At 57.0% G+C, this 20,497-nt stretch overlaps 5 protein-coding genes across 5 annotated transcripts; 1 reads left to right on the forward strand and 4 right to left on the reverse strand.

Moving 5' to 3' along the window:
- Positions 1 to 1,648: 1,648 nt before the first annotated feature.
- Positions 1,649 to 4,723, forward strand: EsH8_VI_000053 (major facilitator superfamily domain-containing protein; the record flags this gene model as incomplete). Its single annotated transcript, XM_083271306.1, has 8 exons — positions 1,649 to 2,154; positions 2,216 to 2,228; positions 2,293 to 2,534; positions 2,614 to 3,052; positions 3,119 to 3,244; positions 3,306 to 3,400; positions 4,259 to 4,476; positions 4,551 to 4,723. 8 exons carry the CDS (start codon positions 1,649 to 1,651, stop codon positions 4,721 to 4,723), a joined length of 1,812 nt encoding a protein of 603 aa, XP_083126480.1.
- Positions 4,724 to 6,971: 2,248 nt separating this feature from the next.
- On the reverse strand, positions 6,972 to 8,488 carry EsH8_VI_000054 (cyclin-domain-containing protein; the record flags this gene model as incomplete). The annotated part of the gene is made up of 2 exons (XM_083271307.1): positions 6,972 to 7,151; positions 7,211 to 8,488. 2 exons carry the CDS (start codon positions 8,486 to 8,488, stop codon positions 6,972 to 6,974), a joined length of 1,458 nt encoding a protein of 485 aa, XP_083126481.1.
- A 5,854-nt stretch (positions 8,489 to 14,342) lies between these two features.
- Positions 14,343 to 15,403, reverse strand: EsH8_VI_000055 (proteasome core particle subunit beta 1; the record flags this gene model as incomplete). Its single annotated transcript, XM_083271308.1, has 6 exons — positions 14,343 to 14,658; positions 14,729 to 14,969; positions 15,077 to 15,111; positions 15,168 to 15,182; positions 15,238 to 15,283; positions 15,370 to 15,403. 6 exons carry the CDS (start codon positions 15,401 to 15,403, stop codon positions 14,343 to 14,345), a joined length of 687 nt encoding a protein of 228 aa, XP_083126482.1.
- A 734-nt stretch (positions 15,404 to 16,137) lies between these two features.
- Positions 16,138 to 16,984, reverse strand: EsH8_VI_000056 (flavin-linked sulfhydryl oxidase; the record flags this gene model as incomplete). The annotated part of the gene is made up of 3 exons (XM_083271309.1): positions 16,138 to 16,156; positions 16,232 to 16,609; positions 16,749 to 16,984. The coding sequence occupies 3 exons, from the start codon at positions 16,982 to 16,984 to the stop codon at positions 16,138 to 16,140; spliced, it is 633 nt and encodes a 210-aa protein (XP_083126483.1).
- A 1,563-nt stretch (positions 16,985 to 18,547) lies between these two features.
- On the reverse strand, positions 18,548 to 19,477 carry EsH8_VI_000057 (uncharacterized protein; the record flags this gene model as incomplete). Its single annotated transcript, XM_083271310.1, has 2 exons — positions 18,548 to 19,397; positions 19,452 to 19,477. 2 exons carry the CDS (start codon positions 19,475 to 19,477, stop codon positions 18,548 to 18,550), a joined length of 876 nt encoding a protein of 291 aa, XP_083126484.1.
- Between the last annotated feature and the right edge of the window lie 1,020 nt (positions 19,478 to 20,497).

The following is a 20,497-nucleotide window of genomic DNA, read 5'->3' on the forward strand; positions in this document are numbered from 1 at the left end:
TCACCACGGGGTAGCCCCAATCTCGCTTCCGTCGCAAGCCGGGAGGGACTGTGAGAAATCCACGATCCAGTCAGTCCAGTCACGGTTCGCTTAATCCATTGCGAGGCTTGGGATGTCCAACACGGCCGGTCGTCCAATGGCAGTGGCACAGATCCCTAGTGAGATTAAGCTTCTGCCGTCCGATGTCGAGCTGGGGTAAGAGCCTGGGCATGAGCTGCACCAGATGCATGGTCTATCTTATCTTCCTAGGAAAGAAACACATGTAGATTTGGTCTCATGCTTTTGATTTCTTACGAGCTCCTCCCATGTCCATGATCGGAGCATCATACCGGCTTTCTGGCGGGGAACTACCGAGAGAGGGGGAGAGAGAGAGAAGAGGGAGGTATAAATTTTTTTAAAGGAATTCTAATGGCCGAATTACTATGGTCTGTTCTGTTTCCATGCATTGAACTTGGGAGACACACGTGCCGTGTCTGACAACAAGGGTTGATCAAATGCACATACCGAGTACAGTTCGCAGTATCCATGATTGCCATCGGCTGGCTGCTATGGACTCGGGCTATCCAGGCGTGGCCAAACCAAACATGGACATATAATCATACACAGAGAAATGGAAGAAGAAAAAAGAAAGAAAGAAGGAAAAGAGAAATGTATTCCATGTACACTTGCGTTGGCATGAGGAACCAACAACCGCCAAACTCACAAATAAGCATGCAAGAATTGGCAGACGGGCTCAATTACAGTTGCTTTAGCTCCCGCCGCTGTGCTGTCATGGCAGGGATCCTCGCTAGCCGTCTTCCGGGCTGGGATGGATCCGACCTTTGGGCCGATGCAACGTCATTTAACTTTAATTGGAGACGAACCTGAAGAACCCCCCCACCCGTCAGTTCTCCCCCGCAAGTGGTCGCATCGCCGTGTGAAAGACGTGTCCGAACGAACGTTCTCGGCGAGCTGCCACGCGGGTTCCAAATTTGCTTCCTCACCCCTTCGTCAGGTTGGGCAAAACAAGGCACAACATCTTCACTAAAATGTAACTAGCCGATAAAGGAGCTGGTTCTGGAAATATTCTACCGGTATGAATATTCACTTCTTCTGTTTGGGCTTCGTGTTGGTGGTAATCTGACCAACCGCTTGGAAAACACGGCGGTGTTTTATTTTATATTTTGTATCTTATTCTAGAACCCGCGCGGCTGCTCAACATAGTCGGCTCGACGCTGTCCATGGGCGGCAGAGCATATGTTTCCAGCTTTTAAATGTGGCAATGAACGAGAGTAGAAACCGTGCTAGGCCCATTAGCCACCAGTTCAAATCAATTGCTTCTCGATGCGGCCCCGCTCCCCCATCGCATCAAGTCCGGCACCCCGGAGCCCGGCAATTTCATCGGGAGACTGGGCGGGCTGGGCCCAAGAAACTGCGGGACTCTCCGCCGAGCCGGGCACTTGTTTGGTACAAGGGACTGAGCTTGTCAAACGAAGGGCGCGATGGGCGCCGGTGGATCCGGCCAGAACCAATTTACCGACCTCGGCGTCGACTCGCTCCCAGTCGCCCATACTTGCTCAAAAACAGAACGACATCACCTTCTTGATAGTCGTCATCCCTTCTCACATATTACCAGGAAGACAAGGTTGAGCCCGCTGCGCAATCCACCATGTCAACGACCACAATAACAGCGTCGGCGTCGGCCTCGACATCGGCAATCGAGCTGCGGCCCCTCCCCGCTCAGCTCAACCACAAGACATCGCCCCAAAACCCCTCCTCCCAGCCCGACGATGGCGACCCGATCCTCCGGGCCTCCCTCATCGCCGACTCCGCCGTCCCGGAGGGCGGCTACGGCTGGGTCGTCGTGACGGGCTGCTTCGTCGTGGCGTGGTGGATCATCGGCACCTCGTACTCGTGGGGTGTGATCCAGAGCGCCCTCATCGACGACGGCCTCGCCACCCCCGCCGTGCTCTCCTTCGTCGGGTCTCTGGCGACGGCGCTCATCTCGGCGCTCGCCATCGTCAACTCGCGCATCATGCGCCGCATCGGCCCGCGCAAGACGGGGCTGCTGGGCATCGCGCTCCTCGGCATCAGCGAGCTGCTCAGCAGCTTCGCGGTGAAGAACGTGGGCGCAATGTTTGCTACGAGTGGCGTCATCATGGGGCTGGGGATGAGGTATGTTGCATTTCCCGGCGCGGCTCTGACCATCTCCTTTGTGCTGACATTGCCTGTCTAGCTTGTGCTTCACCGTGAGTCGTCGAGACCTTAACCCTCAAACTTGATGTGTATGACAGCGTAGCTGACAAGAGGCAGATCGTCACCGTGATCCCGGCACAATACTTCAGCCGCAAGCGCGGCCTTGCCAACGGCATCGTCTTTGCCGGCGGTGGACTGGGCGGCGCCGTCAACAGTTTCGCCCTGGACGCCCTTCTCAGCCGTCTCGGCCCGGCATGGGCCTACCGCGTCCTCGCTCTCGTCACCCTCGTCACCGGCCTGCCAGCAGCATGGCTCATCAAGGAGCGCGTTCCCGTCCGCGGCTCCGTCTTTGTTGAATGGTAGGCTCTCCCAGACTTCCCTGCCTCTTGTTTTGAAGGGTGCTTTGGAGGGAAGAAAACGACTGACCTCGATCCGCAGGAGCCTCTTCAAATCCTTCACCTTCATCGTGATCTTCCTCGCCGGCGCGGTCGGCACATTCCCCCTCTTCGTACCGCCCTTCTTCCTGCCCCTCTACTCCAAGTCCATCGGCCTCTCCTCCTCCACGGGCGCGGGGCTCGTCGCGGGCTTCAACTTCTCCTCGGCCATCGGCCGCATTTGCTGCGGCGCCCTCTGCGACACCTTTGGGGCGCTCAACGTCCTCTGCGTCTCGCTGGTCTTGTCCGCGGTCAGCGTGCTGGCCATCTGGCCCGCGTCGACGACGCTGGGCCCCATGATTGTCTTCGTCATCGTCAACGGCATCTCCAACGGCGGCTTCTTCTCGACCATGCCCACCGTCGTGGGGAACGTGTTTGGATCCGCGAGGGTGTCGGTCGCGATGAGCATGATTGTGACCGGCTGGGCTGGCGGCTACCTCATGGTGAGTCTCACAGGGTCTCGCGGAGACGGTGTTGGGAGACTACGGATGCTAACGAGATCACACCAGGGCGCGCCGATTGCCGGTTATCTCCTGGAGGCGTACGGAGGCGCCGAGAACGGCCTCCAGGCATACCGACCCGCCATGTTCTACGCCGGATCACTGTCACTGGTGGCGGCCGGTCTCGTCGCGACGGTCAGGCTGCGACTCAACAGGAGCCTTCTGGCAAAGATTTGAAACAGCTGGCAGGACGCAGGCTAGGACGCAGGCTAGGACGCAGGCTAGGACGCAGGCTAGGACGCAGGCTAGGACGCGGCGGCTGGAGGATGAGGGGCAGATGATCATGGGAGGGTCTGTCGTAGCAATAACAAGGACCAGAGAGCCGAGCTCGTTCTCCTCGAACGACTAGAACACGAGCCGGCCGGTACATTGACGCGGTGTAACGGACTCCATAGACACCGAAGACCGGCCGGCGGGCTCGCGCCGCAAATGACGGGCGCATGATGGGCGTTTACGCCAAGGATCCTTCCAAAGTCCCTCCCTCTCTCTCTATCTTATTATTCACATTCCAATACCAAATCCCGGCGTGCGACATGTGAATCTGAGCGACGGTGCGACCCCCCAACTCTCATTCGCTCAAGCCTATCTCCCCGCGCAATCCACCATGCAAAGCTACGCCACCGGCGCTGCTGCTGCCTACGCGGCTCCGCTTTGGGTCTCAGCTCCCCGCTGGCCTCCCCCGGTAGGCCGGGGCGAGGGGCCGGGGGAGGACTTGGGGTTCGACCGGCATTTGCGTGGTTACCGATAGGGATGCTGCTCGGGAAGGCATGCTCCTGCGCTTTCTTAGAAGACTAGCCCGCAAAAGTCCCAAAAATTTGACTCACGCCGGCACTCCATCTAGGCCAAGGACCTTCTATTGCCGTTTGCAGGAACACCCATCCTCCCTTGCACGTGCCCTCGCGTCCCCCTCGCGCCGCCCGTCCTCATACGGAACTTCCCTGCCCAGCCCTCGCCGACGCGCTGACAGCTTGGCTGGACGCCGCCGTCTACAAAATACCCCGCCGACCTCCCTCCCTTTGGACCCGACCCCTCATCACAGCATTCCCCAAAGATCAATCGAGACCTTGCTTCTTATCCATCGGCCCTTCTGTGCAACTTGAACACATCCATCCCCAATCCCACCCAATTCGTTTGATACCAAACCGTCAGCATGTCCATCGACCACGTCGGCCTCTTCGTTCCCGCCTCCATCTACAAGGAGACGGTGGACTGGTACCTCACGGCCCTGGCCCCCATCGGCCTCAAGAAGTTCGTCGAGCCCAACGAGTACGCCTGCGGCCTCGGCGTCCAGAGCCCCGATTTCTGGATCGCCTGCCACCAGGTCGACAAGGCCAACATCCCGCTCCACATCGGCTTCAAGGCGGACAGTGAGTAGACCCCCCCCTCCCCGCGGACTTGGACCCATTGACATTGGCTGACCGCGACGGCGCGCCGCAAACAGACCGCAAGGCCGTCGACGAGTTCCACAAGGCCGCTATCTCCGCCGGGGCCAAGGACAACGGCGCCCCCGGCCCCCGGCCGCACTACCACCCCAACTACTACGGCGCCTTCGTCATCGACCCCTCGGGGAACAACGTCGAGGTCGTCTGCCACAAGCCGGAAGTCACAGAGTAGACGGGCCTAGGACGGCCGGTATTAGCTCCAAGAGCGGTTGCCTTTCACGTCGTGTCGTTATGATCGGAGGGCGGGGGAGTGGTGGGAGTTTTCGGTGTTAGTGTTGCAATCCTGGGGGCTGAAAAAGTTCAACCGTGTATTGTTATTTGAAGCATAGCTTCACGAAGGTGGGCGGGCGGGCGTACGTCCAAGTCGATAGAGCGCCCGCCCCGTACTATGAGATAGTAATTCCTTTCCGCCAACTCCTCGTTCTGTTTGACATGACTTGTTAGGGGTGTTCCGCGCTGCCCGTTGTAGGCTCCTCCGAGGTGATCAATACACACGCTTCTTTTCACCCTGGCTGGGCTTTGATAGGAGCCATACCGACGAGTTGGCGAATTCCACCATGCCCTCCCCGGGCTTCCAAATTCCCCAATGCGGTAGCTTCCCAACATGGAATTACCATATATAGTAATTTTGTTCACTGCATTTTTAACCCACATCGACCGAGTGCAAACTTCACCGCAGGCCCAGGGCAGGTCCCCCCCCCCCCCCCCCCCCCCCCTGGACGTCGAGAAACCTGTATAATGCTCGTTTGAACATTGAACCATCACTGCAGTCGCGTCAAATCGGCATGTTCCCGGCATCGCCCCTTGCCATGGGGGGTGCTAAATGGTCTAGTTCTGGGCTCGCACCACTACAAGCCGCTGCACATTCCCATTCTAGCTTGCCTTCGACCAACAGAATGCCCAGAAACGCACGATCATGCAGCCACCACTTTATCACTTCACTGCATTTTTAACCCCCCTCGGGCTGATGGGCCTTGTCAGCCACGCAGAAGCAGAAGAAGAAGCACGAAAAAAAAAAAAAAAAAAAAAAAAAACCTCATGAAGAAAAAGGGTGTAGAATGGGCAAAGCACTGCATTTTTAACACGCCCAAAGGGCCGGGCCTCATCTTTCTTTTCCCTCTTCTTTTTCCGTACAATTTTCTCCACCTTGCTCGCCAACAATATCAAACCAGCAACCATACGAACGGGCAGCAGAAACAGAAAGAAAACAAAACAAAACGAAATAAAATAAGACCCTGGGAGAAACTCCAGGGCGACACGGATCAGCCACCGCCAGCAGCCCGCCCAAACCGCCCGCCCACCAAGCCGCCGGCCAACAACCACAACCAAACCACCCATGCACGCCCGGGCTCGGTACCAGAGAGGGTTCTCATTAGCAAATTACCACCGAGCCGCCGAGCCCGGTGTGGGTACTCCCACCTCCCACCTCAGCCCTACGGAAGGAGCCCTTCGTCCGCGCGCGAGCCATCAACCCAAGCAAAACTCCGAGCTGCTCTGTAATCGTCCCGGCCTGATTCGAGAACGCCCGAGGAACGCCGGTGGACCAAAGATCCTCCTGCCTGCCCGCCCTTATCCGATTAGGCCAGCTGAGGAAGGAAGGGTGCCTGGTGGGATGAGCGGTGAAGCCGCACCCGTTAGCCTCAGCGCCGTTTTCACTGACGACTACTGCAATGTGATTCCGAACCCTGGCAAAAGGATCCGGGCCCTGCATCAGCGCCCATGAAACGTGAAGGCATTCATTTCACCGCATCGCACTCAATCGGGTTCCAATATACACCACGAATCTTTCAATACTTGGAACAAATCATTATGCTCGCCATCTATGTCAGTCTCGGAACACCAAACGCCTCGTCCCAAGGGTGCACGCGCAAAGTCTAGTACGTAACATGGCCAAGCCCAGACCCTATTCCCACATCAATATCCCATCTTCTCTTATTGGTAAGCTCATCCGTCGCGTGCGCGTAAATACCGTGCCTGCAACGGGCCCGAGGCGCGAATATAATTGCAGTCGCCTCCCCACGCGCCCATTTCCCCACACATGTTGCACAGCTATATCCTCCGCGCAAAAGTCCCACACGAGCCCGACACTTCTATCCGGGTATCAATGACATGAAAAGTATGCCGCTCGCCTCCGTCGCCTTTCCAACGCTCGCCTGACGCTGTACCGTGTGTATCGTGTATCGACCGGTGGAACGCGTTCGCTGCCCGACGCAGGTGTATCCCGCCCCAAGACGCCGGCGCCCAACCCTTCAGTAGATTGTCCAATATCCCTCTTGCGGCCTCAGGCGCGAAGAGAGCCCAACGTATTCTATTCGATACAGCTCGGATGCAATGCTAGTATCGGTAGCTTTGGCAGACCGGTTCTCCCCAAAGCTTGGTGTATATCAGGGTATCAATCTCGTAATATTGCAAAAGGTGCTCTAAGAATCGCCGCCCACGGCAGGGCGCGATCGCTGTGCCACCACCTCCCGGGCGTAAAACTCAACCAACATGGTTCCGTAAGCTTCGAGGTCTTCGACGGGGACTGCAAGCCGGAAGTCGTTCAACAGAAGAAACTGGAGCTCAAGATGGTTGAGCTCGGCCAATGGAAGTCCGCCGACCTAGAGAGGGGCTCATGTTAGCGAGGCGTACGAGACCAGAAGAAACAGCATTCACGTACCTTTGCGTATCTAGAGTTGGTGTAGAAGACATCCGAGAAGAACTTGCTCGCACACGTCACTCCCGCAATGATGAGTCGGTGGATGTTGAAGCTGTCAACGACAAAGTATGTTGCCGGAGGGGTGCCCGGAGGCGTGGGCTGGGGCACAATGCTGCCGCTTTCGCTCGGTTTCGCGCTCTTCTCGTCAACATCGTCGTCATCGGCCAGGTCAGAATCGGTCTCGTCGTCCTCGTCACGCATCTCCACGTCGGCCGACTGCGGCCGGGGGGTCGGCTGCGAAGTTGACTGCCGCCGCGCCTCCTCGTGCTTGACCACCATTTCGTTGACCCGCTCCGTCATGCGGTCAAAGTAGACCAGCAAACTCAAAAAGACCTCGTATGTGGTGGGGCAATATTTGTGGATGCGGGATAGATAGCTGAGGATGGTGATGGCAGGGATGTTCTTGCCATGGAATGCCAGCACCGATGTGCTCAGAGGGCTCATCTGCGTGCCGTTGCCCGACTCGCTGTTTTGGCTGGCCTGCTGCTGATGCGCGACGTTGCGCTGCATGGCATCGTGCTGCAGATCGTTCGTGGTTGTGATCTTGGTGAGGAGAGCGGCAACCATCTCGATGATGTCGCCAATGGGCATGGCGCTGATCTCGTACTTCATCTGCTGCAGGGGCGGGTCGTTGAGTATGCCGGGCCCGTTGCCAGTCACCAGGTCCGCCTTGGCAAGACTTTGGATATGGGCCAGGTCACGCACGTGAATCGTCTGGCCCTGGGGTTGCTGGCGGGGGGACGAGGTATCGGAGAGAGGGTATGAGCTCGGGGCGCCGGCGATGCCGTTGCCTTCGGACGCAGGCGAGGGCTGCTGCTGCTGCTGCTCCTGGCGCAGAGCCGGGGCGGCGCCCTCCGGGACAGCTATGGAACCAGCATGGCCGGCGTTGCGAGAATCGGTTGCCATGTATGCGGGGCTATCGGCATGCTGAGGCCTCGCTCGGGTGGGCGACGATGACGAAGGGGGCGAGGGGAAGCGAGATGCCCCTCCACTAGGCGGCGCGTGCTTCACCTGGGGCTCGGCCGAATCCCAGTCAGGGCGTTTTTGGCGCGGAGGTGGAGTATTGGTAGAATGCTGGTATCTCGGGCTCGCGGAGGGGCGCCGTGCGGACGCGTCTCTTGACCGGCTGGTGGATTGATAATGGGAGTCGTGAGAGTGTTGGTGCTGAATGCCAGACGTGGCAATCATGGTATGGAAGTGGGATGGATCAGAGACGAAGTCACCGATCACAGCTGCCATAGCATCGTATTATTCCAGAAAGACCGAATTACAATTAAGATGGTTGAAAGCGGCAACTGCAGCGGGGAGAGTTCAGTCAGCACAAGTCCGAGTCGTGTCTTTGCAGGTTCCGTGAGGGAAAGAGGCAGTAACATGTGCAGTATCGGGTAGCAAGAAACATGGGGAAGACGAGCAGGAGCTGGATGTGTTGTGGTTGTTGCATGACGGTATTGGCTGGCGCTCGAAGGCGCCCTGGTGGCAGAGGCCAAGATCGGCAGCGGTTCAGTGATGGCGGCTCGTCTGACCGGAGGGCTCTTGCGATGACGGTGTCGTGAGGCGAGGGCGATGGTCTCGGGCGGAGCCTTGTGCGGGAGGCAGTCGTAGATGCCTCGGCAAGGCTAGGTGATTGCACGAGCAAGGCGACAGCGACGCCACGGTGAAGCAGGCGGCGGCAGAGCGATGGCCATCAGCCAGCAACCACAGAGGCAGGCGGGCAGGCAGAGCTATGAGCAGACGACATCGTCCAGCCGCGGGATGAAGCGTGACTGACAGCTGGCCAGCCACTCTGGCCTCGGGCGCTGGTACGATCGACGTCACAGGTGGCGTCTCCAGGTTGCCAGGACGAATGAAGGAGAGAGCGACGGGGTGTTGGGAGGTGATGGTAGGGCAGATGACGGATAGAAGAGAAGCGCAAATGCACCAAGCACTGTAAATAACTCACCTAAGTCGTTCCAACAGAGATGTAAGGCACCTGTCGACAGGCGATAACTCTATAGAGCAGGGTGAGGAGTAGGAGGAAGGAAGGAGGAGTTCCGACGCGATTGTGCAGCGACGTGTTTCTGGGGTTGTGTTCGGGAGGAGAATTATTCTTGGGTGCTGCAAACAAGCAACAAGATCGGGTCGAGGGGGGGGCGTCTGGCAGTCGAGACTAATGCCGAAAGGGTGAGAAGAAAGACACAGGGGCGCGCCAGGCCTAACAAAGACGAGAGGTGTGGAAGGCGGCGACGGCGTCTCTAGCGGAGACGGGAGGAGAGGAGACGAGAGGAGAGAGGAGGGGGGGGAGGAGTTATGGCTTCGGTCAGGTCTCGTCCGTCCGACTCGTGATGTCTGTTTCTGTTCCGTTTCGCAGGGCGTCTGCGATGGGCGAACACAAAAAGTAAGAATAGGAATAAAGGTAGGAAGAGAGGCCGGTGAGACTGGACCAGAACAGAAAAAAAGCAGACGGGGGTGGGAAGAGTCGGGGGTGATGGAAGGATGGACGGATGGGTTGATAGAGCAAGCGTGGACTGGGGGAGGATGGTGAATGGAGGGGAAAATGCGAGGTGGGAAAGGACGTGGACTAGAAGCAGGTAAAGGCCGTGGGTAGAGATGGCAGTGGGGAGTTCCTTGGACGATGGACTGGGCTGGAACTCTGCTACGGCAGCAAAAGAGGTACAGCGTGCACAGGCAAGAGACCAGGTCCCCGCTGGTGAAGTGGGCTTGCGTCTCTGGCCCAGGTCGCTCGCTGCTGGCTCTGCCTCGCCTGGCCTTTGCCTTGCCTTGCTGTGCCCGCCTGGGCCTGGGTTGGACTTTTTTGCCCTCTCTCTTTCTCTCTCTCTGGCGCGAGCAGCGTGGGGTTAATTAATTGCTGCGGTATGGATATCACGACCGCTTGTCGAGCTAGTATAAGTCTATGGCCGGCCAGTCCAGTCACGCACATCGGAGGGTTCTCTAGCAGACGGGACGGCGACGGCATCACGCACTCCAAGTGTACACTAACTATTAAACCACGCTGCCTGACTACACACGCACACACACACATGCTGGCAAGCCTGCCCCGACGGACACTTGCGACTGACTGGCGGCCGCGAAGGGTAACCCTGGATGGGATTGGCGGTCTGGTGGAGCAGGATGAGGTAAATGGCGAAAAGATGGCCGTGGGATGGCTCAGCTGGGTTAAGCACCCAGGCGGTTCGTATGCAAGATGAGGGAACGATTTCAAGGGACCGAAACCGTTCGTGCTTGTGGCGTGGTTTGATGGATGCCTCGAACCTGTCAAACCTCGGCGCCTCTTGGGTTTCCTCTTCGTTTCTTTTTTTCGTTTGCTGCTTCTTTTTTTCTTTTCTTTTTTCGTTTCTTGTTATACTACTGCTGCCGCCGTCCGTCAATCAAACCCTCGGTCGCGACGCAATGCGATGCGATGCGTCGTGCTGCGTTGCGTTTACTTGCAGCGTCTGGGGCGCACCGTCTGTGAGTCCTTGGGTTGGGTTTCGATGCATCTTCTCATACCCCCATCGTGTTATGCTCTCTCTCGGTGAAATTTGCTCCCGGCGAGCCAGCCTTCCCCAGGTCAAGCTGGCAGTTCATCCAAAAAGGCACATTGTCGATGATCCCTCCTCTCGCAGCAGACAGTTGCGTGTGTCTCTGATCGTGTCTCTCTCCTGTCTTCCTCTCTCGTGGCGCGGGATGGCGAAAAAAAGACTGGAGCCCACTCGAAACAAGTGATGACCTAGCCTGCCTCCCCCCGGCCTGAGGCTCGCAGCCACTCAAAGCCCGCACAACGGCCGACATGTCCTCCCCCCCAAGGGTCCTGTTCTCGGTCGTGCCATCGCTGCAAAGTGCAAAGTGGCTGCAGCCCGGTTCCCTGTCTCCCCCCATTCCCAGTTCCCAGCCGGCGGGCCCAACCGAACGCAGCACAGCCTCTTTCTCCTTGAGATATTATCATTTGCCTTTTTTTGCCTATTTCCTGATTTGCGTCCTCGATGCGTCTTAACATGCCCTGTTATCCGTTCGGGGACAGAGCTTCCTCGACCGGGAGATTAACCTACACTACGCTACCAGAGTGCCCCTGCTCGCCGCCCGCCGTCTTTCTCAGCCCGGTCCTTGCAACTCTCACCAGCGCTGCACAGCACCTCTTGTTTCCACCCGCACCATTGCGGTGTAGATGCCTCGCGAGGGTATGACGACAATGCCGCACTCATTGGCAAGGTCCGTCCGCCCTCAGCAGTGCACTGCCCTGTGATGGTCTGCACTACGGCCTGCCCAGCGTGCTCGATTGGGGCTGACAGCTCGTCAAACGTCCAAGCACAAAGTCTGAACACCCGCACGGGGAGGAGGGGAGGGGAGGGGCAAACAGAGACAGCAAGAAATAAAATAAAAACCCCCATACAAAATAATCTGGCGGTGGGGTGGAGGGCGCAAAGACGGCCACAGCTATGAGCGACACGAGGGAAGTCCCGGAGATGCGCGAACGGCCACGCCGGCAGCACGCACGTCGTCTCCTCTTCCTCCTTCTACACTAAATAAAATAGAATTAAAAAGTCTCCAGATTTAAGACTCAGCGCACCCAGAAATCTTGACACAGGGAAAGCAAGCAAGGCAGGCAGGCAGCGCTTGGTGGAACAAACAGCCCACCACTGCAGCGACCTACTTCACTGCAACACCACCACCCACTGGGACTGGCATGCCGGGAAAAGTACCATGGTAGTGCAGGCGACGACCCATCCGCGTCGTCGGAGGCGAGAGGGTGTGCCGATTCCGCCCTCTCACTGGTCGCCCTGATAAGCCGTGTCGCTGATAAGCCGCTCGACGAGCAGGGGTGCGGCACGGCTCAGCAGGGGAACCTCGCCTTTGCCTGGCCGCCGGTGCTCTGTAGTGGATGGTACGGACGTTATCGGATAAGATAAGCCCAGGGTACGTACCCTGGAGCTCCCTCCCCCGCCAGCCCGTCCTGCCACCTCCCTTTTCTGCGCCGCATCTCCATTTCCATGTCCCCAAATGCCATTTGCCATTTGCCTGCCGCAATGCAACGCGCAGCCGCCACAGAACCAGCCTCGAATGTCCGAGAAATACTCCACCCAGAACGCTGCAGCCAATTCACTGTTGGCCAAACGTGGATCTCGGAACAAAACATCAAAGCTCGTCCCATTCATTTACGTACACTGCACTATCGCGAACCCACGAGAACACGCCGTCTGGCCACTCCCTTCACAGCCCATATATAGTAGCATACTCTCTATTTCCGTCATCCCTGGAGGGCTCCGCCCAACCACCCGGCCGAATCTGGACCTCACTTCGGTCCAGATCTAGCAATCGATGGGGGGGTGGCATCGCAATGTCCCCTCCCCTTTTCTGTTGTGCTGTCCTCAACACGGCAATCTATCTAGAATTGCGCTCCGCCAGCAAAGAGGCCACGGGTCAGACGGAACGTCTCGACCGGCCGGGTCATTCGGAGCTCACGTAATAGAACCAGTCCGCCGCTGCTTCCCGGCCGCTCATCAGGTACCCGCCCCGCCTCGCCTTGCCTCCATCCCGCCCAAACCACCCGTCACCATCGCTGACGAGACACAGCACTGGGCTACTGTATTGATGGGATGAATTAGACGCTGATCGGCGCTTGCACTCACCCAATACCTACCCAGAGCAAACCCATGGCAAACAAACCGCATGAACGAAATTTCAGCCCATACCCGGCCGTCCCTCGACGCTCGAACCAAGAGCCGGGTCCTCACTGACCTCATCGCAAAATGCCCACCCTCCCTCCAAAAGGGGCAACAAAAAAACAAGCTTTCGTCATCGTCCATCCCACGCCAGCTGGTCCCAAGCAAAAGCCCCCCCAAGCCTCCCAACCCCAACCCCATGTTCGCTCCCCATCCAAGTCATCAACCCCCCGGCCAGCACCTCCCGGCCAATGCCCGGCTCCCCCTCCGGCACGAGGCCACGGTCCGCAAACGCAACTCTGAGATCCCCCTCCCCTATCTATCTAATCTATAATCAAAGACTCATTAATACAGCACACTACATGCTGCACCAACGCTCGTGAGCCCCCTTCACCGCAATCGCACCGCAATCACTCTTTTTAAAACTGGAGCATGCACAATCACCCAGAGAGATACCCGTCCTGGCATCGTGGCACGCCCGGTTGCCAACAGGAATGAAACCCGCCTCACCTTCTCCCCACGCCGCGTTCCACGACTTTGCCTAATTCGTCACCGAATGCCCAACGACTTCGATCGCCAGCCGACCGCCCCGCCGCCACTCACCCCCAAACTTACTCACGCATTTTCACTCGCAGCACAAACAGACACCAGAATGGAAGGATGACGGCTTAATCCCCCCCCCTCGATACATATCTGGACGGAAGGACATCTTGACCTCGTCCGCTCCTCCCTACTCCCTCCTCCCCCGGGTTCTGACGAAACCGCCGCCCTGGATGGCGTGCCCCCCCTCGCACCGCCGACCTCATCGCGCTGCAGCAGATCCCTCGCATATGTAGGTCCTGGTCAGAATCTGGCTAGAAGCGTTTGCACATCACTCCCCCTCCCGGTCTCCCCGCACCGTCCTGGTTCGCTCCCGCTCCTCGGCCCCCGCAGAACCGAGCCGCGCTAAAGCACCACCGCTCCCTCACCGCTTCCAACGCCCCAAGGTGCCCTGAGCGGCCGGATGGCCTTCCTGGCAACTTATCTCTCTGTGATGATTATTTTTTTCGTCCCTCTCCCTGCATCGTGCATGCGGATGGCGGCGCTCGCGTGCCAGGGGGGGCATTCCGGGACTGCTCCCCCCGGGCGAGTCCTGCGTTACGTCTCATATACACGCACGCAAGCCGCCGAGCCTTATCGGTGACACCCACACTTGCCAGCCTGAGATGATCATTGCCATGGTGTCATCTTCTGTTGAAGAATCTCGTCTTGCGGGTAATCTATTTATTGTACATTCATTGTCCGTCGCCGAGTCTGGGTGAGATGCGCCTCGGCATGAATGCCCTCCGAGGCTCGTTCGTAACTCATGGCGACAACCCCGCCGTGTGACGTCTTTCTCGCCTATAACGGCGTGGTCCGTCGACGGGACGGCTCATCGCTTCCTCCAGGCCTTTGCATTTCTCCTCTCCGCCGGCCCATTAGTGCTGCACCTTGTAGTCCTCGTCGGGAAGGTACAGATGCCGCTGCGCTCCCTTGGCGGTCAACACGACCATGCGGATGACACCGCCCGAGCTGCCGTCCCACTTGATGGCCTCGTTCAGCGCTCCCTTGACGAACTCGACCGCCTCCTTCTCCTCCATGCCCTCCTTCCAATTCGCGTCGCAGTATCCGTAGATGTACGTCGAGCCCGAACCGCCGATGGAGTATGACTGCTTGTGTAGGGAGCCTCCAAGAGGGATCGAGTAGACCTGGCCGCCGTGTCGCTCGTCCCAGCCGGCGATGATGAGACCAGCCCTGCGTGGATAGGTCAGTATTGGAAGTTCGGGAGGGGGGGAATGACGGGGAAGCCAGCAGTGGAACTCACGTCAGGCGGTCCTTGTTGGCGTAGCAAATCTCTTGGAAGATGGCACCGGCCGTTTGCGTCGTGGGGGCCTTGCCGTTGCGCATGGCGTACATGCCCAGCTGGTACTGGACAATGTCCGCGACGGCCTGGGTGTCGGCGGCGGAGCCTGACCGGCAGCACCAGATGGTGTCGTGAACTTGTGTGAGCTTGTCGGTGACTCGGTTGGCGATGTATGCGCCCGTCGTTGTCCGGGAATCAGCGCCTGGGGTAGCATCGACCGTCAGCACTCGTCCCAGCCCACGTGCTCCTCCCTTTCCCCCATCGTTCGCTGGGAAAGGGATTGAATAGAGAGGCTGTTTCATTACGTACCAAGAATAACACCGTCCTTGAAAGTGACTGCCATACTGCCGGGATGTCAGGATATGTCGAGGATGGGCAACGGAGGGGTAGTAGAGCTTACATCGAGGTTCCGAGGCTGCGCGGCCATGTTAGCTTGGTCTTTGTTCAGAATCGTCCGGGCCATCACTCACTTGACCTCTCCCTTCTTTAGTCTGTCCATGTCGACATGGATGCCGTCTGGTTGGCCGCAATGTTAGCTGAGAAGGTTCCCCATGTCGTCGGTCCCGCAATACATCATCACGGCGGGAGCTCCTTTGCCGTACCTTCGTTCAGCATTCCGGTGGTGGTGAACTCCATTTTGATGCGTTGCTTCGTCGAAAAGTCGTTTGGGCTCGTTTGGTTCGGGGGTCGGGGGTTTTGGGCGTCAATATGTGGTGTTTGATGTGTCGTCGGTGGAAGGCGGCGGTTGCTTAGGGAAAGGCTGGAGCTTGACGAAGCTCAGGCAGCTCCAGAACGCGTTGGCCTTGCCCGCCCCGGACACTGACCATGTTCATCACGTGACTCTTGATTACATAATGCTACACAGCTACACCAGGCCAACGCGGCCGATACTTTCCAGGAGGGCAGTCAACGAATTGATGAAAATGCTAAAAGAGTATTTTCTTTGTAAACGCGAACGAATAGGTGTGGTCATAGACTGCATTTTCCATGTTACTATGAATGCATTTGAGTCGGGAGTCAGCTCTCTCTCAGAATACGACCGTACCATCTAGACATAGTGGGATGACATCGCACTCCACACCCAAATGCTCGTGTGCCGACTGCCAGATGGGCGAACCGCACTCTGAACCATTGCAAACCGCCATAATGACCACAATGCTATTGTTACCACACTCGGTGCCAGTATTGCATTCTCCCTGTGTGTAACGGGGTTTTGCGATGTCCAGTCTTTTTGTCGGGCCCAGCCATCTTCCACGACACTGGCCCGGGGAAGTAACCCAAATATTTTATACAGAAACTCTGGCTGGTATTTTACACTGCCTTTTATGTCCAAAAATGTCCAAATCCGCTCGTCAAAAATGATCAATATCTTAACCTCCCTTGGTCAGACTGTAAAGGGGAAGGGGAAAAAAGTGTCAGCAAACCCTCGGTCAAGCTCGGCCCCGCCGGGAGAACCACACTCACCCGTCCTTCTCCAGCTCCAGGCTGGGCTTCTTGTCGGCCTCGGCACCGCCCTCGGCCTTCTTCTTGTCCTCGTCGCCGCATCCGCAGTCGTAAAAGTCGCCAATCTTGTTGCAGTCGAACTGCTCCTTCTTCAGGCGGATGTTGACCTCGTTGTGGACGAAGCACGCCCACCCCGCCGCGGCGTTGCGGCTGCTCGTCTGGGGCGGGTACTTTGCCAGCAGCTTGCGGAAGTGGGATGCGCAGTCGCCGCAGGGGTACAGGCGGCCGAAGAGCTGGATGTACGTCTTGAGGGCGAGGCTGTCGTCGGCCGTCGGCTTTTCGGGGAAGCGGGCCATCATCGTGTGGAAGAGCTTCCACGAGGCGCGGCCGAGCTCGGCTCTGCAAGAGAAGGGGGCACATGTCAGCAAACCAGCAACCTTTTTTTGGCATTTCCGCCGGACCCGAGGGTATGAGCCGAGGACGGGCGCGCATGCAGATCGCGGCCGTCGGGGGAGGGGAGCGCCGGGCGGGAGCTTACTTGGCCGTCGCATTCTCGAGTTTGGGGGCAATGGACTCTCCGGAGAGGATGCTGTTGGAAATATGGCCAATGTCGATGGCATCGGCGCCTGAGACGGAGTCGCCCTTCGGGGGAGCGGCGGCGGCCGGGGCGCGTGGTGAGGTTTCACTGCTGCCGCTCGAGAACAGATAAGAAACGCTGAAGAAGGCCACGATGGCCAGCAGGACCATTAACGAGAGATGTTGTCTTCGCGCCATGTTGGGTATGGGCGGCAAACGGAAAAAAGATGCAAAAAGAAGAAGAAGAATCAAAGGTGAAGGGGGGAAAGCGACGCTTTGCAAAGGAATTGGGAGAAGGGGAAAAAAGGAGGGACGCACGCGAAGCTCCTTTGCAAATTACAAAGAGGATATGGACGGATATCGCCTTTCGCAGCTTAACCCCCCAAGGCCGAAGCACACCAACACCAATAGCACTGCGCGGCAGAGGAGGGGACAACGGCGACGGGGGACGGGGGGGGGGGCGGAAGACGGGGGCGTGGGATATTTGGTCGGCCCACGCTGCAGGGGTTATCAGACGAGGCTATTTTGCTGCCGCCAATCCCATTGTTGATGAATCTGCGTAGCGCCACTTGTCGCATGGCCCGGCGCAGTGGTGAGATGGCCCATTGCCCGGGCGGCCTGTGATTCTGGCAGGTCAACCGAGCCGGCGCGGTTCGTTCGGTCGCCATTTGGATCCCTGAATCTCATCCGTCGCATCTCCTCAGCAGTCAGTGGCCGCCTGGAGGGGGACGCCCAGCCCTGTGGCATCCCCTGGCCCGTGCTCCGTGCTGCCCCTTAACTTTGATTCGGTTCCACTCCAACAGGCGGGTGGCCCCCCTGGACCACCGCACTCAATTGCTTCTAACCTTCTCTAGCCCTGCATCAGAAGCCCACCAAATGGAATCGCCTGCCATTTCCGGCGTGAAGCCTTTCCGATTTTCCGAGAAATGTGGTCACTGGTCCAATTCTGGATATCTGATTTATTCTACTCCTCTAACATATACGATAAAGGAACTTTGATTTATGATTGCTGCATCATTTCTCACATGCTGCTTCTCAATAATCTGACATTTTGTTTACATGACTTTTCGCTCTGTTAGATTCTTAGGGTTTAATGGTGCTTCTTTGTTGCAGTCCTCAGCGTCTGACCATAATCCTTGTTTCGAAGGCTTCCAGCTTTCAGAATTGACTTGGGCGTTGCAAATCTTGTCGTCGTTTGCTCCTGACATCATATTGGCTGCTACCATCTAGACGTTGTACTTTGCCTGCTCTCTCCAGTCTTTCGCTATCATTCTATCGCTTCAATCGTAAGGCATTTACATTCTTATGTTGAAATACTTCTACGTACTTGCTGTACCCTTCTTACTGTTCTAGCTTTTAACATATCCCTACATCTATCTTATACCTTAGCTCTCACTCACGCCATGATATTAATCATTGCCCCAGGCCTGCTACCTTTTTTCCTACTTTTGAACTACGACCTCATACTCATCACCTCCATTTACATCTCCTTATATGGCCTGGATGTCGTTCATAACGCTCATTGGCAGCTTTGCCTGTACTCTTTCGGGGTATCTACACACAATGTACAATAATAGGACGAAATCATGGAGTAGACGTTAAGACACTAGGTAAACGAAAGACAAAACTGAAAGATGAAAGTTATTGACTTTCCTATGACTGATCAATACCTATGGAAGACGAGGCAGAATAATGTGACGACGGCGCGGCGCCATCCCGGGCTATCCCAGGCTATTCCGGCCATTCAGGGCCATCCTCCATTCAGGGGCAGTCGATGGCCGCCTGCTCCAATGCCTTCTCGTACGAAAGGTCGTCCGGGTAGTAGTAGGGATAGTGAACGCTCCGCAGGTGGAAACGGGTCTCGTCCTTGCGAGAGTAGTCCTTGTGGCAGCGGTTGCACGGGATTCTCTCTTTTCCGTTCTCGTCAAAGAACCGGCTGCGAGGAAGTCTGGGCGGGACGAGAGGTAGGCCTCGGACGCCCGGCGCCGCGGCCGCAGTCTGGCCGGCGGGGACTATCTGGCCGGCGGGGGCGATCTGGCCGGCGACAGCAGCAGCAGGGAGATTCGGATGGTTGAGAGCAGCGCTGCGGGCGAGCTTGTCCGGGCGGTTGGAGCGGGCTCTGGCACGAGCCTTGCGTTTCTTCTCGACGCGATTCTTGGCGCGGTGCGAGAGGCCGGCGGTGGCGGAGTTGTCCATGATGACCGAGTTGGCTGGGCGTTCCTCAGCTTGGATGGCTGGCTGGTACTCGGCTGGGATGAACGCATGCTGCTCGGCTGGGATGAACGCATGTTGCTCGGCTGGGATGAACGCATGTTGCTCAGCTTGCAGGATGGAATAATAATCGAACGGGACGGCAGGCTGGCTCTCGATGGGGAGGTGTGGGTCGAGGGGAAGGTGTTCCTCGACTGGCTCACCAAAGAACGTGTTGGAGTCGGCGGTAGTCGTCATCATTCCCGAGTCGAAGGGAAAGTTTTCCAGGACTTGATCGTTGATAGCCACGTTTGTGTTTGAGTTGCCGTAATACTCTTTGTACTCAAGAGGATAACAGGCCGCCCATCCGTTGGGGTTCTGGTTAGGGTCAAGGTTGTGGGCTGGATAGGCTATGTTGGCCCTACTCACAATGTGTTAGACAAGAGCGGCACGCAGAATTGGAATAAAAACATACGGAGCATGCGGAGGGAAACCCTCCATTTCCCGGGCCTGAGCCTCGTGGTAACGGCGACTTTCTGTAGCCAAAGTTAGCACTTGATGGTGTAGGTCAACAGACTGGAAGCAAAATAGGATGAGAGCCATTCGAAGATCCCAGTCAGCAAATAGAGAAAACACAGATCGACCAGTCCTCCAGTTTGGGTCAGGGGATTCTAGAAAAGTTGTGAAGTTGGAGAAAATAAAACCATACTTGCCTTCGTCATCCATCTTGAAGGTCTTCTTTGTGCTCAGGGGCAGCGGGTGAAGACGAAGGACAAAGCCGAGGTCGACGATGATGATGATGATGAAGATAATGGAAAGAAGGATTGGAGGAAGGTGAGGAATTTTATTATTTTCTCATGTGAGTGATGTCGTGAAGGGCGGCTTGGACGAGAGGGATGCGGCTCGAACATGGAGCCTCACGATGTCAGCCACCATCCCGGACTATGAGCAGTGCAAGCCTCACGGATGAACTCACGGCTGAAGTCATGGCTAGAACTAAGCATACGGACACAAAGACTGAGTGTGCCAAAATACTATCCATGATCTAGACTTTGGGGGATGAAGGCCGCCAGCTGTATCTTGACATTTCGGAATACCAAAAACTGGCATCCAGACCTCTATCAAGTCAGTCGCGGGCAGGGAATTTGATTACAGTGCCATGAGACAAATACTGATATTCCTACAAACATGGAGTTATTCTAAGATATCCTACTAATTCTTATATGATTCGAAATAATTGGGAGCATGCCATGCTTGGGTTGCAAACCAGAGCTACCAAGACAACTTTAACTATCACTTGGGTTATCTGTGCCATCAAGAGAGTATTGTCCAGCTGGTTTCAAAGGCATGTGTAGTTTCTGCCTGATATTTCTAGTCGTTTTATTCACATTGCTCCTTTGTTCGACGGCGTGCCGTCGGTATCTTCCGGACATGCCCGGGCAGCAGGGCCCGAATTCAGTGGGCCTTCGCCGAGTGATACACACGGAGCGGCAGGCCGATCACTTTTAGCGTGAAGACCGG

Source organism: Colletotrichum jinshuiense, chromosome 6 (assembly GCF_051148585.1).
Source record: "Colletotrichum jinshuiense chromosome 6, complete sequence".
Classification (NCBI taxonomy): Eukaryota; Fungi; Ascomycota; class Sordariomycetes; order Glomerellales; family Glomerellaceae; genus Colletotrichum; species Colletotrichum jinshuiense.